The sequence below is a fragment of the Meles meles genome, chromosome 1, assembly GCF_922984935.1.
Source record: "Meles meles chromosome 1, mMelMel3.1 paternal haplotype, whole genome shotgun sequence".
NCBI lineage: Eukaryota > Metazoa > Chordata > Mammalia > Carnivora > Mustelidae > Meles > Meles meles.
In genome coordinates, this window is record NC_060066.1 from 19,850,896 (window position 1) to 19,868,429 (window position 17,534).

General features: G+C 36.2%; 1 protein-coding gene across 4 annotated transcripts in view; it reads right to left on the reverse strand.

Moving 5' to 3' along the window:
* COL14A1 (collagen type XIV alpha 1 chain) overlaps positions 1-17,534 on the reverse strand; it is a 226,161-nt gene that overhangs the window by 179,685 nt on the left and 28,942 nt on the right. For all 4 annotated transcript variants that reach the window (XM_046025660.1, XM_046025646.1, XM_046025653.1 and 1 more), the window contains 2 exons: positions 12,947-13,090; positions 8,338-8,427 (listed from right to left, as the gene is read on the reverse strand). In XM_046025660.1, the coding sequence (XP_045881616.1) occupies positions 8,338-8,427; positions 12,947-13,090 (234 nt within the window). The remainder of the gene's footprint in view (positions 1-8,337; positions 8,428-12,946; positions 13,091-17,534) is intronic.

The window sequence follows — 17,534 nt, forward strand, 5'->3', positions numbered from 1 at the left end:
CCCAGCTGTATTAAAAATAAATGACAAAACCACAATGAAGAGGGAAGAAAAGAACTAACCCAAGATCCTTTTGGACACAGATGTTTCATTATATATTCATGCTAAAGGCAAACAATTGAACTCTAATAGATTTTTTTCTTTTTACCATGTATATAGATTCGAAATTCTAAAGCTACTTTTATGATTGAACATGGAAGCAGCTATATTTAAGATATTGGGGGCCATGTTTCCTAACTGTCTTGCAAAAGGGTGATAAATATGGAAAGGGGAGGCTAGCATGAATCCTGTGAGATGGGTCTAAGGTAGATGTAAGAAAAAATGATGAGACAGATGATAGACAAATAGGGGTGTGTGGGGGGGGGTACATGTGTACCCTCAGCTAAGAGGACCAAGAAGTAACAAAAAATCTAGAGGCAGTAAGCACATCCAGTGGCCACATCTTGGTTCCTAAATACCATACTCCATGGGAAGAACCCAGGACTTCTTGAAGGACTGATGGATTTCAGAGCAGGGCAGAAAAAATGCAAGACTCCGGAATGTAAGATTTATGCCAGAAAGTAGGAAAAGGTTAAAGAATGATAGGCATAGAGGACAGGTGGACATAGCTCCCACTGAACAAATCTGGAAGTATTTGAGCATTGAAATAAATAATGATAGTACTGGATTATAATCCACCCCATAAAATAAGAATCCATGAATCCATATCGATACAAACAGACAAACAAATGTGGGGGAAGAGAAATATCTCCCTTACAGTAGAAAGCCAGCTAACACATGCAGAGTAAACAATGGAGTCAGGAAAATTACCATTTTCTAAACAGTATAGTAGTAACTGATTGAGACAAGAATCATCAATGAATAGTAAAACACATGGGTAAAATTTTAACAGGAAAAACAATATTTTCATAGTCTCGAAATATCTTCTCACAGTTTATTTATTGCAAGGGGAAATAGACTTCATATTAACCAGGAGTTTACAAGTCAGGAAGTTCAGCTTTAATGGTCATAGAGGACCAAGGAACAAGACATGGAATGACAGTGTGGGAGGTTGGAACTGATACTTCTCAGGTAAAGGCAGCACCCTCAAAACACTTTATGTTCAGTGAAATGATGGAATAGAAAAATATCTGCTTTCTAGTAAAGACTTTGTATTGACCTAAGTTCTGTATGGAAGAAAACAATCTCTCCTATGAATTTGTAATTATAGAAAAACTCTGAGTGTCCCAAGACAATAAATAAATATAAATTATTACCACAAAAGGGCACCTCTCGGGAGATGCCCACTCCTAAACCAAGTTGTGAAGAATTCTCACAACTGAGCTCACAAACCAATGTGACACATCAAACAAGAAAACAAGCACCATGAATGAAAACCAGTATGACAAAAGAAAAAAAGAATTTAGTCCCAAAATACTGTAGATAATATAATTATTGGGCTCAGAATATAAAATAAATACAATGGGTATATTGTAATAAAAAGAACACTACAATGGAACAAAATACCATAAAAATTACTAGCAAATTTATTAAAGAACTAAATGTAATTTCTAGAAATAAAAGATTTACTCACTGAAAAGGACGAAAAAGCCTCATTGAAAAGGCTAAAAAGCCGATTTGATAAAGGAAAAGAGATAATTAATGTACTAATTGAAAGGTAAAGGAAATTATCCAAAATGTCATTGATAAAATCAGAGAGGTAAAAATATGAAAATGAAGAGACATTGATCACTGGAGAAGACTCTTTATGAGAAATCTATTTTAAATACAGAGAAAGAGAGGAGAGAAAAACGAATAGATAACTGAGGAAAAAAAATATTTGAAGAGCTAAACATTAAGATTTTTCCAGAACGGGTGAAAGAACTCTTAATTCTGAGAACACAAAGAAATCTGTAAGTAGGCTGTTGGAGTGAAACAACAGAACGCCAAAGAAAAAGGAAAGTAAGTTTGAAAGGCATCTGGAGAGAAATTACCTAAAAACGAACATTTAAACTGACAACAGGCTCATCAAAAATGGGAGCCAGAAGATAGTGATACATCTTCCAAATGGCTGGAGACAAGAGCTCTCAACTGGGTACCTGGCTAATCTTCCAATATCAGGGGGAGGGGAAGATATTTTTGGTATGAATAACATTGAATTTATTAACACAGATCCTCCCTAAAAGAAACGGAAAATGTAGAGAAAGTCTGACATACAAGACAGAATCCTGAGTAAATAAATTCATAAACATGGGAAAATCTAGACAAACCCAGGCTGTTAAAATAATAATTATAAATATAACTTCATGAGGCAAAAAAAAAAATAAGCTAAACTTAATGTATCTGCCATGAATTATGTGAAATACAGGAGATGGATAACTGAAGTTAAAGTATTACAAAACTTTATGTTGGTTAGGAAGTGGTAAACATATGGATTAGCTTTAGACTTTGATTTTATATGCATGTTAAAATAGTAATTATAACCATACCAAAAATACATAAGGAACCTTTTAGTTCAGTAGGGAGAGAAATGCATTTAAAAAAATTGACCAACACTAAATAAATAAGGCATACAGGAGGGAAAACATAGGGGAAAATGTACAGTAATAGCACAAAATAAGTTGCAAATCCAAGCTTTTCAGTAACTTCAAGATCTAAGTAGACTAAAGTCACCAATCAAAAAACAGAGATTGTAAGATATAATATTACAAATCTAACTGAATGCTCTTCACAAGATTACTCACCTTAAACCTTAGGACACAAATAGGGAAAAAGTCAAAGGAGAGAGAATCAATGTGTTATGTCACTACTAAAGAAAATTAAGCCAGGATTGTTATATTATACTAAACAAAACTGTCTTTGAGTCAAATACTGAATTACTAAAAATAAAGAGAACCATTGCCAAAGAAAAAGTCACTGGGAAAATACAACTTTTATTTTACCTGTACCTAGCCCATTATTTAAAGAAAAATTACTAGGGTTACAAAGAGAAATGGACAAAACAGACATTAGAGAAAGAGATTCAAATTTTTCTCATTGCCCACAATTTAAACAATAAAATAAGTCTTCACAAATTTTTAAAAACTATTCCAGTCACAATGCAATTTGCACAACACCAAAAACACATCAGTATCTTTTTAAAAGTCTCCATATATTTAGAAATTAAATAATACAATGCTGGGGCACATGGGTAGCTTAGCCACTTGAGCATCAACTCTTGATTTCAGCTCAGATCATGATCTCAGTGTCGTGGGATTGACCGCATGTCAGGCTCTGCACTCAGTGTGGACTCTGCTTGAGATTCTCTCTCCCTCCCTCTGTCCCTGCTCATATACTCTCTAAATAAATAAATAAACATATAAATAATAAAAACATTTAAAAAAAGAAATTAAATAATACATTTCTAAGTAACTTGTGGATCAAAATAGAAAGTCTGCTAGAAATTAGAAAATAGTATGCCCTACATAATAATAATAATAATAAATCTCAAAATCTCATGATATAGCTACAGCACTTGGCTATTTTAGTCTTAAAAATGGATATAACAAAAAGGAGAATATTGAAAACTAATGAGATAAAAATCCAATTCAGGAAATTTATAATATAATGTAATAATAAAATGACACTACAAAGGGCTGACATCCAAGATCTATAAAGAATTCCTCAAACTCAACACACACAAAACAGATAAATCTTGTCAAAAAATGGGCAGAAGACATGAAAAGACACTTCTCCAAAGAAGACATACAAATGTATGAAGACACACATGGAAAAATGTTCATCATCTTTAGCCATCAGGAGATTCAGATCAAAACCACATTGTTAACACCAGTTAGAATGGCCAAAATTAAGACAGTAAACAATGTGTGTTGGAGATGATGTGGAGAAAGGGAAACCCTCTTACACTGCTGGTGGGAATGCAAGTTTGTGCTGTCACTTTGGAAAACAGTATGGAGATTCCTTAAGAAATTAAAAAGAGAGCTTCCCGGGGCGCCTGGGTGGCTCAGTGGGTTAAGCCTCTGCCTTCAGCTCAGGTCATGATCTCAGGGTCCTGGGATCAAGCCCCGCATGGAGCTCTCTGCTCAGCAGGGAGCCTACTTCCTCCTGTCTCTCTACCTGCCTCTCTGCCTACTTGTGATCTCTCTCTCTCTCTGTCAAATAAATAAATAAAAATCTTAAAAAAAAATAATAAAATAAAATAAAAAGAGAGCTTCCCTATGACCCTCCAATTGCTGTACTGGGTATTTACCGTAAAGATAGAGAGGTAGTGAAAAGAAGGGTCCCAATGTTCATAGAAGCAATGGCCACAGTCGCCAAACTGTGGAAAGAGTCAAGATGACCTTCAACAGATGAATGGATAAAGAAGATATGGTTCATATATACAATGGAGTATTATGCCTCCATCAGAAAGGATGAATACCCAACTTTTGTATCAGCATGAATGGGAGTAGAAGATATGCTGAGTGAAATAAGTCAAGCAGAGAAAGTCAATTATCATATGGTTTCACTTAGTCGTGGAGCATAAGGAATAACATGGAGGACATGGAGAGATGGAGAAGTGAGTCGGGGGAAATCGGAGGGGGAGGTGAACCATGAGAGATTGTGGACTCTGAGAAACAAATGGAGTGTTTTGAAGGGGTGGGGAATGGATGTTGGATGAGCCTATTGGTGGGTATTGTGGAGGGCACATATTGCACGGAGCACTGGGTGAGGTGCATAAACAATGAATTTTGGAACCCTGAAAAAAAATTAAATTTAATTTAAAAAATAAAATATGTTATTTATAAATATAATAAGAAAAGAATAATAGATACAAAAACATATAAAATAAAGACAACTTAGGATCAACAAGGTTGAAAATATGCACATACTACAACTGCGTAATTCAATTTCTAGGTATATACTCTAGAGAAGTTCTACTGCATGTGCAGAGGAGACATTAACAGAAATATTTACAGCAAATTTGTAATAGCAAAATATCAGTAACAGTAAGAGTAGAAGGGTTAAATACACTGGAGTACATTTTTCCAGTGGGATTCTAGTCTACACAACAAAGAAGATGAATAAATTACCTCTACATAAGTCAAGATGAATAACTAAAAAAAACCCCCAATATTGTATTTAAAAAAAAGGTAAGTTGCAAAAAGATACCCATAGTATAATAAAATGTATATAAAATTTAAGATACAAATGCATAATTAAAATGTGGTTTCAGGATTGACATATATGTAATAAAATGATAAAGATACATGTAGGAATGATAAACACTGAATTTGGAATAATGATAGCCTCTAAAGAGAGGGGAAGGGAATATATAAGGGTACGTAAAGAGTTCCAACTATATTTTAATATGTTTATTTCCTTAACTGGACAAAGTCATTTATTACATTTTTTAAAAGATTTTATTTATTTATTTGAGAGAGAGAGTGTGAAAGAGAGATGGCATGAGCAGGGGAAAGGTCAGAGGGAGAAACAGACTCCCTGCCGAGAAGGGAGCCCAATGCAGGACTGGATCCTGGGACTCCAGGATCATGACCTGAGCCGAAGGCAGTTGCCCAATCAACTGAGCCACCCAGGCGTCCCTTATTACATTAGTTTTATACTTTTTGAATATCTGATATATATTTAACAATAAATTATAACAATATAGTTAAATATAAAATTATAAATTATTCGCCAAATATTTCATAATGTTTCATAATCTAAGAAAGTCATAAAGACATCCATAAAAGTTAAGACTAGTGTAACTGTCATGAATTTTTACGAATTATACTAAAAATTCTCAAAAAGCATGAATAAAGTAGCAAGGCAAATAATACACCAAGAGAAGATATATGTAACAATATGACAATATAAGAGAAACAGTTTTAACATCCCAACTGTGTAGAAAATTTCTATGTAGTCATAGAAAAAAACAAAAACACAAACCAAAAGTGGACCAAAAATAGGTAAAAATACCAATGACCACTGAAGATATGAAAAACAAAAAGGCTCAAACTATGGAAAGAACCTAGATGTCCATCAACAGATGAATGGATAAAGAAGATGTGGTATATATACACAATGGAATACTATGCAGCCATCAAAAGAAATGAAATCTTGCCATTTGAGACAACGTACATGGAACTAGAGGGTATTATGCTTAGCGAAATAAGTCAGTCGGAGAAAGACAACTATCATATGATCTCCCTGATATGAGGAAGTCGAGAAGCAACATGGGAGGTTTGGGAGGTAGGAAAAGAATAAATGATACAAGATGGACTCGGGAGGGAGACAAACCATAAGTGACTCTTAATCACACAAAACAAACTGAGGGTTGCCAGGGGGAGGTGGGGAGGGAGAGGGTGGTGGGGATATGGACATTGGGGAGGGTATGTGCTATGTCGAGTGCTGTGAAGTGTGTAAACCTGTACCCCTGGGGCTAATAATACATTATATGTTAATAAAAAAAATAAAAAATAAAAATAAATAAATTTTTTAAAAAAGGCTCGACCTTACTAGTAATCAAAGAAATATAAATTAAAGCAATGAAACATTACTGGGGAAAATTTTTAAGCATTGAGAATTTCAGATGTTGGAAAGAATTTATGTTTTAAAAATAAGCTACTGAAAAAGGTATCAATTTGATAGACCTGGTCAAAAATTTAAAATTTGCACATCCCTTAACCCTGAAATTCCACCTTTATTTTTTCATTTTTTTAAAGATATTATTTATTTATTTTAGAAAGAGAGAGAGCAAGCACGAGCAGAAAGAGGAACAGAGGGAAAGGGAGAGCGAATCCCAAGCAGACTCCATACTGAGCACAGAGCCCAATGCAGGCCTTGATCTCACAACCCTAAGATCACAACCTGAACCAAAACCAACAATCAGATCCTCAACTAACTTAGGCACCCAGGCACCCCTCCACTTTCAGAAGTATAGTGAAAACTATACAGTATTTAAATGCTCATGAGGATGGACAATAGTTAACATATTATCTGGGCCTTAAAAGGAATGAGATAGACCAATAATGACAGCTCACATTATTCACTGGTAGGCAATATTCTAAGTATTTGACATGTGTCGACCCAGTTAATTCCTAAGAAGTCTATGAAGTAAATTCTACAGATGAAGGAACAGAGACATAGAAATTAGGATAACCAGTATAAATCACCCAAGTATAAGGCAAAGGAAGGCTTTAAACTCAGGCAGGTAAAGGGCACCCTGATGCAGTCGAACACAAGGCTGTCCTGCCTCCTGTTTGCGTAACATGGAGAGTTCTCAAAGCAAGAAAAGCAATGCAGAGAACAAGTACATGATGGCAGGCTATGCACACACGCCTGTACATTCACAGAAAGGTGACTGAAAAGTCACATGCCAGAGCATGAAAATAAACACTGGAGCAGGTTGTTGGGTGACAATATTTGTAGCTATTTGCATTTTACATTTTTAATGGCCCATTTAGTTATCTTTGCATTCAGTGACTATTTACTTAAGACACCTGTTATGTATCAGATATTACTAGCTACTAAGGAGTCAGTAATGAGCAGAAACAGACAATAGTCCTTGTTCTCTTGGATCACACAGTCAAGGGGAAAAGGCAAATATTCCAATTATAAGGAAATGTAAAATTATCATTCTGGCAAATGCTGTGAAGGAAAATCAGTTGTTGCATGAGGGCCTGTAAAGGAGGGGAGTAGTTAGCGAAGTTTTCCAAGAAAGTGATGATTAAAATGAGCTTTGCAGGAAAAAGAGGAGGTATTTATGCAAAGTGGGTGATGGGGGAGAATGTCTCATGCAGACAATGCAGCAGAGAAAGACCAGATCTTTAAAGACTCTGAAAGAGCCAGCAGGGAAAAAAAGCAGGGAGCTGTTTAATCAAAGAGAGGCAGGGACAGGTAAGTTCCAAGGGTAGGCGGGGCTTGGAGGTCCAAGAGCAGTGGGAAGCTACTGAATGGGTTCTAAGGTGTGTGTGGGAAGAGCGTAAGTTCAGATTTATTTTGAAAAGATTCCTCCAACTTCTCAGTAGAAAACAAGTTTAGATTTTGCCAAATAATCCTGTATATCGGGAAAAGAAAGGGCAGTTTCTCTGAGTACTGGTGATAGATGAGCAAAGAAATGAACAGATTCTGTCTAGTATCTCAACAGAAAATAAATCCATGAGAACTTGATGAGGTACTAAAGCAGGAGAGGAAAGGAGAGAAAAGTACTGATAGTTAGTAGATATGAGGAGTGGAGGAGTGACGGGGGCTGAGGGAGATTTCCATATCAGATCTGCACTCTTCTAATGGGGCCAATGGCCAGGGACGTGTTTATCGTTTGTGTTATTAAAACAACTCAACCCCCAAAATGAGCAAATCCAAGAAAAAAAAAATTCTGACCTTCTACTGGTGGAGTTGGTTTGTTCTCATTTCCTTTATCCACAACCTTGACTCTGGGTTTTGGTTCTTTTCTTTTTTCCAAATCTTTAACTGGAAGAAAAGGAAAAAGAACAACATGTCATGTTAAAGTGTAAAAGAAAATATTTAATGAATTTTACTAAAACTCTTGCAAGTATTGGGAGTACTAAGTAGAAATTAGCTTCATGGTAGAATTCCCTTCCCAAAGACTGGAAATGCTATTTTCTTTCAGCTTATCGTGGGAAGGTGTGGAAAACCCTTAAGGAATTGCTTTGGTCCAGTACTCACTATGGGCAGATGTATCAAATAAATTCAACCTTTCATAACTTCTATAAAATCAGCATGATTATCCCCATTTCGTACATGAGGGAAGCAAAGACCAGGAAGCTAAGTAACTAAAACATATTTCATAAAACCAGAAAGTACTGGCCCAGGATTCAAGCCATATCTTCTGGTCTCTGAACAAGGACTATGAGTTGGCCCCTGTTCTAGAAAGATCTTGGCCATGAATATCCTCATTTGGTGTTGGTCTGTCAGCATCAGAACGTGGAGAATCCAAAACAATTTCCTTTCAAACTTAAAAAAAAAAGCTTCCCTATTAATACATAGTAGTATTTCTTTGTCAGTATCAGTATGAAATATTCAGGGGCCCAGAATTAATGTATTCATACCAATCTACTCCTTCATACCTTCACTTTCCACTGCTTAAACTCTACAGCAATTTCCTGCTATTGCTTGGCACCTTAACTTGTTTGCATCAGCTCAGACCACCGCCAATAGCAATGGTTTCTGCACAAATAAAACACCCATGAAAAGGCAGAAGGCATCCTCTGGTGAGATATTTCATTTAATTGTTGCATTCACTTCACAGAAATCAGCAGACTTATTGCAGGGTGGGCTATGGAGGGGAAGGAATGATTTCTTCTGAACTTTCCTTCCTGCCTTCTCTAGGGTGTTAGTCCATTAACCCTGTCTCTATCATCCCCTCCTCCTCCTCTTCTTCCTACTTCTTTCCATCCCTTTGCTGAAAGGGTTTGAGACTTGCCAGTTGCCAAGGTCATGTTGCTCTAATTCTATTACTTGTTTCCATAGAAATCATCCTTGGCTTTCTGGTGCCTAGAGGTTAAAGTCCAAGATTAAAAAATAATAATAAGATGGCTTGATCCTGCTATTCCCACTGACCCTCTAACTTTCTACATCCATTTTTTCCCAGACCACACTCTCTGACTTCTTTATAAGCCTTGACCACTTTGGAACACCCCCTTCTCTAAATTCTTTTCTTTGTCTGTTTTTACAAAGGCATTATTCTGGATTTTCTTGTACTCCTCCGACCCCTCATTTACATTCTCATTTTTTGGATCCTTTTTCTGTTTCCATTCCTGAATCGTGATCATATACTAAATTTGCCCTGCATCTCAGCACACCCCGCCTATCATTTTGTCACTCCATAATTTTAATGCTCACACTTCTGTGGATGATTTCCAAATCCGTATCTCCAACCCCACCCACCCATAGGCCATGGCCTCGAATTGCTTACACCCTATAAAAGAAATCTGCAATTTTAACACAAGAACAATTGTGCTGTGTGGTCATAGAAGCAGAAATACATCTGGCAAAGAATAATTCCAGAGGTGGAGACCGAGGGAAACTTCACAGGGAAGGTGACATTTGAACCAGACTTTGGAAAGACAAGCACGATTTTACAAACAGAGGTTAGCAAAAGGTCATTCCAAAGAGGAAAATGGTGGCCAAAGAGAAAATTTGCCAAAATAGGGCCATAGACCATTTTGATATATATATGTATATGTATATATGTATGTGCATATATATCAAAATGGTCTATGGAAATGGTATATATATAAATATATTTTAAATGGTATATATACCATGTTATATATATAGAAATTATATATATTTATATTAATTATATATAAAATTTTATATTTTATATACTTATATATTTTTATATTTAATTTATATATATTATATATTAATATATATTTATATTTTTATTTTTATATAAATAAATTATATTAATTATATATATATTAAAAAAACAGTCAGTTTCCATTGTGCCCCTAGGTTACATATACGATGCAACATGTCACACCAAGATGCTGTCTTCCTCCTGCAGGAGGCAAACTAAATCGGAAAACAGAATATCATAAGCAAAGCGGCATTAATCATGACAAAAGCAACCATGCCCTACTACGTGCTGAAGTGAATCAATCCACAGTGTTACAGGCATATATCGTTACCCCAACTTGCGGATGAGAAAACTTGAGGCCGTGCTTGATTTGCTTGGCCAAATACACACACCAGGCCAGAAATGTCTTTCCATCTTCAAAATCCAAAAGCACTGTTTCTCATGCTTCCCGTGTATCAGAAGATGGACTTATGAGGACTTCGAATCTCTACACTAACTGTAAACCCACATGCACAGCATTTGTCTGGATCATTTTCCTGGACCCAACAATGGAAGCTTCCCCGGGGAGGGGGAACCAGTCTTTAGCTCCATCTCACATGGAACAAAATGAAATAGAAAACCAAAGTTATTTTAATATTATTGTTGCAAACTTTTATTTGGGAGAACAAATCCCTGAGAATAATAATTTTATATTGTTTTTAATATTTGATTTATATTTATATATTAATCATTTATATATGATTACCTATGAGTTATCCAACTTACCAGTTAGACAGTCTCAATATTATTCCAGCAGAGCTAAGCAGGCTGAAAACAACTGCACTTCCTTTGAAGTGTTCTGAGTCAACAGCTACTGGCAGAACTTTTTCAGGTTACCTGTCTCTCAGGCTGCTCAGTAAATGGACTATCCGGGATAATCCATTGCAACACCTTCCATCTCAAGTAAAATGTCTCCGTGTCCTTCCACTGCTTCTCATAAACTTGAGGAAGAGCTATTTCGCTTACTCATGTCGGAATGTCAGAGGCCAGAAACAGAAGTGCAGTGCCAATAAAAGCAGACAAAGGCTGATTTATATTGGAAATAATATTAAAAGTTTTTCTGGAACTTCCAGATAATGTGAATCTCAAAAGAATGTCATGTTTAAAACATCTGCATGTCTTACTGACAGGTGGAATTACCCAATGTCTTTGTTCAGAAGTTTCAAGTGGAAGTAGGTTAACAAAGTTGGTTTCTTTTTTACTTAAAAAAAAAATCACAAAATACATGCCATAAAACATTACTTAGAAGAGGAAGGGGAAAAAGGAGAGGGAACAGAAAATCCAGCTAGAACACTGCTGTACCCACAGTTTTGGATTCATAGGTAAATCCCACAGCCTCCCAGATCTGTGGAGTAATCTAAGGGCCGGATGTCAAAAGCTATTGTTATTTGAAATGATGTCTAGAATTTGCCTCAAAATTAGGACAGAGTGGTGGGGAGAAGATAATAGATGAAACAAGACTGGCCATGAATGGCTAATTGTTGAAGTGACTGATGGATATGGAGGGGTTTATTCTACTATCCTGCTAATTTTTTTAATATGCTTAAAATTATCCTTTAATAAATTGGAATTTTTAAGAGTCTATATTAACAATGAAGTAACACAGAAAGTTAACCAGGACAGTCCTCTTCTGTTTGCTTTCACAATACACAAATCTTTGTGGTCCACATATGAATGGCCACTCCCAGGAAGAGAGAGTTGCTGGGGTCTCTGCTCACGAGAATATAGGGTCCATGGGGGCAATGATTTGTCATGTTCTCAGTGCCTAAAATAAGGCCTGACACTTAGTAGCCGTGTAATGTATATACGTTAAGTGGGGGAAAAAAAGAATAAATGAATGAATGAATATCTATCTCCCAAAGGCAAAAGAATCACAACCTGTAAGAACAACTTTTAAACTTAGTATAAGGAAAGGCTTTCTAATGACATAGATTGGGCTGCCTCAGAGCTTTCTCCCCTGCTTAGAATATTTCTGTATGTCCTGCTTTTCATTGTCTGCCCAGTTTACTCTTTGAGAACTGGCTCAGATATGAAGCTATCCCCCATCCATTCTTATCCCTGCCTGCCCATCACTGGGACACAGAGAACTTCTGCCTTCACAGAGCCCTGAATCTCTGTCCCTGACACTTACCATGTTCACAGAGCTGTTTGTCATGGGACCTGGCACAAAAGAGGTCGATGATAAAAGTCAACTGATTTATTAAGAGAAAGAGTTAAATTTCTTATTATAAAGGTTGTTTACCTAGAGGCTAGACTGGCACTTACTAAGAATACTACAGAGCAGGTGTAGGCATCATTCACTGAGTCATTTGGTAAGTATTCACTGAGCACCTATTAGGTACCGGGTAGACGAGATGTCTGGGTAAGGTTCGGAGGACAGTATGAGGGAGAGCATGTGAAAAGTAAAATTTAGAGGACTTAAGTGGGCATGCATTAAAACAGGTTAAGGGAGGGGCAGAGGGGTAGTAGTCATAGAAGGAACTCATGGAAGATTTCACCAAATATCTTTCAAGATCTCTTCATCTAAACAATCCAATTTTAACCTATCATAGTATTTACTCCAGACTTTAACTCAGAGCCGGAACAGAGTCCGATGGTAACACTTTAAGAACTGTACATACGTACTTCTGAATTGACCTTGGACTGGCTTGCTTTCTTTGTCTTTATGGTATGCAATGATTTGAACTGTGTAATTCTGGTCTGGCATAAGACCTTGAATAATTGCCTTAGTTGCCGTGTTCTGGAGATTCAACTGATTGGTTTTGCCACCTATAACAAAACAGAAAGATAAATCAGGACTAAGAAACAGGTTCACTGGATACCTTAAGAAAATTTATTAATCAGCAATCAAGGTTTTAAAAGGTGAAAACATTTTAAAAAATACACATGGTGCATATGCGTATACTACTTAACTTTAATATATTGTTCCTTCTCATTCTTAGTTGTACTCTTTGCATTAGATCATTTCAACAGTTGTCTAAATTAGACAAAACACATTCACAAAAATCTTCCATCATAATGCATTCCTGCTTATACACTAGGGAAAGCCACAGTATAGGATTAGGAGAAAAGAATCCCTCAACATAGATATAGTCTTCAAGGAAAGAATTCTACTTAAAAGTGAAGGGAAAGATAAAGGCAGACTGAACGCCATTATCTATGCTGGAATTTTTCTATGGTCTCTCTAAACTGAATCAAAGCATCCCTAAAGCATTAGCAATTTCATTATCTTAAATCTGAGCATAACCGGCTCAGGATGTTGACGGAACCAGTCATTGCCCGGCTACTTAAACGTTACCGCCGTTCATGAAACGATTTCAAATCTCCAGTATCTCTCCATCAAATCAGAATGACATCTAAGGCTCTTGTGGAAATACTGTTGATTAAATACTCAACTTTTATGCCAAATTCCAAATATGCTTTTCTTTTCTAATTTCTGGCAACAGTTAACTACGTACAAGAGGGAGGAAATTGAAAACTCCCATGCCGCTAGCAATGACAGCAAAAAGGACCTGAAATTTACTGAATGAATTAAACATAACACAGATTACAATGTATTTTAATCATATTCCCATAAATTAATGATGTTATGTCTGAAATTTGATGCTGCTATCCTCTATGCTGCCTGCTACTAGAAGGCAGAACTGAGCCCTTTTCTTGCCAAAACTCATTTCTTTAAATGCATTTATGTCCAAGATGTTAAACCTGGTTTCACAAACATCTATTATTTAAAACTCATCTACTACAAAGCACATCAAATAAATCTTTCTTAATGCATGTTTCACTAAAAAAAAAAGTTTCTTAGAATACTCTGTATTAGACTCCCTCTCTGAGGGGCTTAGGTGTATTATTTTACTAACAGCTTTGAGAATTCTGCAATAAAAAAATCTTTAAACCCTTTAGAATAGGACTGCCTCAGTTTCTTTGACTATTAAACCATTTGGTTGTATCATAGCTATTAGCAGCTTGCAGATTACTATGGAACACACTTTGGGACAGATTGGTATAAACTGTATTTGGAACATGTCTTGGAGGGCTAAAATGTCTACATTTTGTGTCTGGATACATTTATTACTCTTTTTATTTACTCTATTTATTTTATGTTTGACCAAGTAGATAACAGAGTGCCAACACTGTCTTATTGGCTTGGATCACTGCAGTAAGGGCACTGAGGCCCTAGAAAAATGGAACCGGTGTTCATGAAGGAATAATTTGCCTTCACTCTCAATTTTTATTATGTCTCTGGAAGTGTTTAAGTAAGAGCTGGCTGGAAGTTTGCCTTGTGAGTGTGGTATGGCAGAGGGGATTGAAGGATCTGGCTGAGATTTGGTTCAGAGGCTACACAAGTCACTCCTAAGACTCCCTGATTTCTTAATGCCAACTATATGTGTACTGAACAGTTTAGTATTATCAGTAACTAATCAGGGAAGGTTAAGACACCAAGTACCTGGAAGAAAAAGAATAAACTTTCAAGATCAGACATGGAGAATTCTCAGAGGTACCACAAATTAGAAACTTGTATTTTGACCTTTAAGTCATAATGATGTTCAATAATCTTTTTTTTTCTCTTTTAAGATTTTATTTAAATTCAAGTTAGTTAACACATAGGGTAATATTGGTTACAGGAGTAGAATTTAGTGATTCATTGCTTACATGTAACACCCAGTGTTCCTCACAACAAGTGTCCTCCTTAATGCCTATGGCCCATTTAGCCCATCCCCCCACCCTCCTCCCCTCTAGCAACCCTTAATTTGTTCTCTGTAGTTAAGGGTCTCTTATGGTTGGCTTCCCTCTGTTTTTATCTTACTTTTCTCTTCCCTTCCCCTATATTCATCTATTTTCTTTTTTAAATTCCACATATGAGTGAAATCATAACGGTATTTGTCTTCTCTGATGGACTTATTTTGCTTAGCGTAATACACTCTAGTTCCATCCACACTGCTGCAAATGCCAAAATTTCATTCCTTTCGATAGCTAATTTTCCATATTATATATGTATATGTATATATGTACATGTGTGTGTGCATATGTGTAAATATGCCACATATTCTTTATCCATTCATCAGTTGATGGACATTTGGGCTTTCCTTCCATAATGTTGCTATTGTTGATAGTACTGCTATAAACATTTGGGTGCATGTGCCCCTTTGAATCATTATTTTTGTATCCTTTAGATAAACACCTCGTAGTGTAACTGATGGGTCATAGGGTATTTCTGTTTTTAACTTTTTGAGGAACCTCCATATTGTTTTCCGAGCGTCTGCACCAGTCTGCATTCTCACCAACAGTGTAAGAAGGTTTCCCTTTCTCTGCATCTTCACCAACATATGTTATTTTCTGACTTGTTAATATCAGTCATTCTGACAGGTGTGAGGGGTTATCTCATTGTGGTTTTGATTTATATTTCCCTGATGTGGAGTAATGTTGAGCATTTTTTCACATGTTTGTTGGTCATTTGTATATCTTCTTTGGAGAAGTGTCTGTTCATGCCTTCTGCCCATTTTTTGACTTGATTATTTGTTTTTTGGGTGTTGAGTTTGAGAAGTCCTTTATAGATCTTGAATACCAGCCCTTTATCTGTAGTGTCATTTGCAGATATCTTCTCCCATTCCATGGGTTGCCTCTTTGTTTTGTTGACTGTTTTCTTTGCTGTCCAGAAGCTTTTTACCTTGATGCAATCCCAAAAGTTCATTTTTGCTTTTGTTTCCCTTGCTTTTGGAGATGTGTCTTGAAAGAAGTTGCTCTGGCCGATGTAGAAGAGGTTACTGCCTAAGTTCTCCTCTAGGATTTTGATAGATTCCTGCCTTATATTGAAGTCTTTCATCCATTTAGAGTTTATCCTTGTGTATGGTGTAAGAAAATGGTTGAATTTCATTCTTCTGTGTATAGGTGTCCAATTTTCCCAGCACCATTTATTGAAGAGACTGTCTTTTTTTTTTTAACATTTTATTTGTTTATTTGACAGACAAAGATCACAAGCAGGCAGAGAGGCAGGCAGAGAGAGAGGAGGAAGCAGGCTCCCTGATGAGCAGAGAGCCCGATGCAGGGCTCGATCCTAGGACCCTGAGATTATGACCTGAACTGAAGGCAGAGGCTTTAACCCACTGAGCCACCCAGGCAACCCGAGACTGTCTTTTTTTCCATTGGATATTTTTCCCTGCTTTGTTGAAGATTAGTTGACCATAGAGTTGAGGGTCCACATCTGGGCTCTCTATTCTGTTCCACAGGTCTATGTGTCTGTTTTGTGCCAGTACCATGCTGTCTTGGTGATGACATCTTTGTAATATAGCTTGATATCAAGCAATGTGATATCCCCAGCTTTGTTTTTCTTTTTCAACATTTCTTTAGTGATTCGGGGTTTTTTCCAATTCCCTATAAATTTATGATTGTTTGTTCCAGCTCTTTGAAAAATGCTACTGGTATTGATCAGGATAGCATTGGGAGATTTTTGATTACTGATTCATTTTCTTTGTTGGTTATGGGTCTGTTGAAATTTTCCATTTCTTCCTGTTTCAGTTTTGGTGGTTTCTGTGTTTCTAGAAATTTATCTATTTCTTCCAGATTGTCCAATTTGTTGGCATACAATTGCTCATAATATTCTCCAATTGTTTGTATTTCTGTGGTGGTTGTAATCTTGCCTCTTTCATTCATGATTTTATTTATTTGGGTCCTTTCTCTTCTTTTTGATAACTCTGGCTCAGTGTTTATAAATATTGTTAATTCTTCCAAAGATCTAGCTACTTGTGTTGATCTATTATACTGGGTTTTGTAAATTTCTATATCATTGATTTCTGCTCTAATCTTTATTATTTCTCTTCTTCTGCTGGTTTTAAGATTTATTTGCTGTTCTTTTTCCAGCTCCTTTAAGTATAAAGTTAGGTTGTATATTTGAGACTTTTCTTGACGAAGGCCTGTATTGCTATATACTGCCCTCTTACGACTGCCTTTGCTGCATCCCAAAGGTTTTGGACTGTAGTGTTTTCATTTTCTTTTGCTACCATGATCTTTTTTTTTTTTTTTAATTTCATCTTTAATTTCCTGGTTAACCCACTCATTCTGTAGTAGGATATTCTTTAACCTCCATTTGTGATCTTTTCAAATTTTTTCTTATTGTTGACTTCAAGTTTAATAGCACTATGGTATGAAAATAGGCACATATGATCTCCATCTTTTTGTATTTGTTGAGGTCCAATTTGTGAACCAATATCTGATT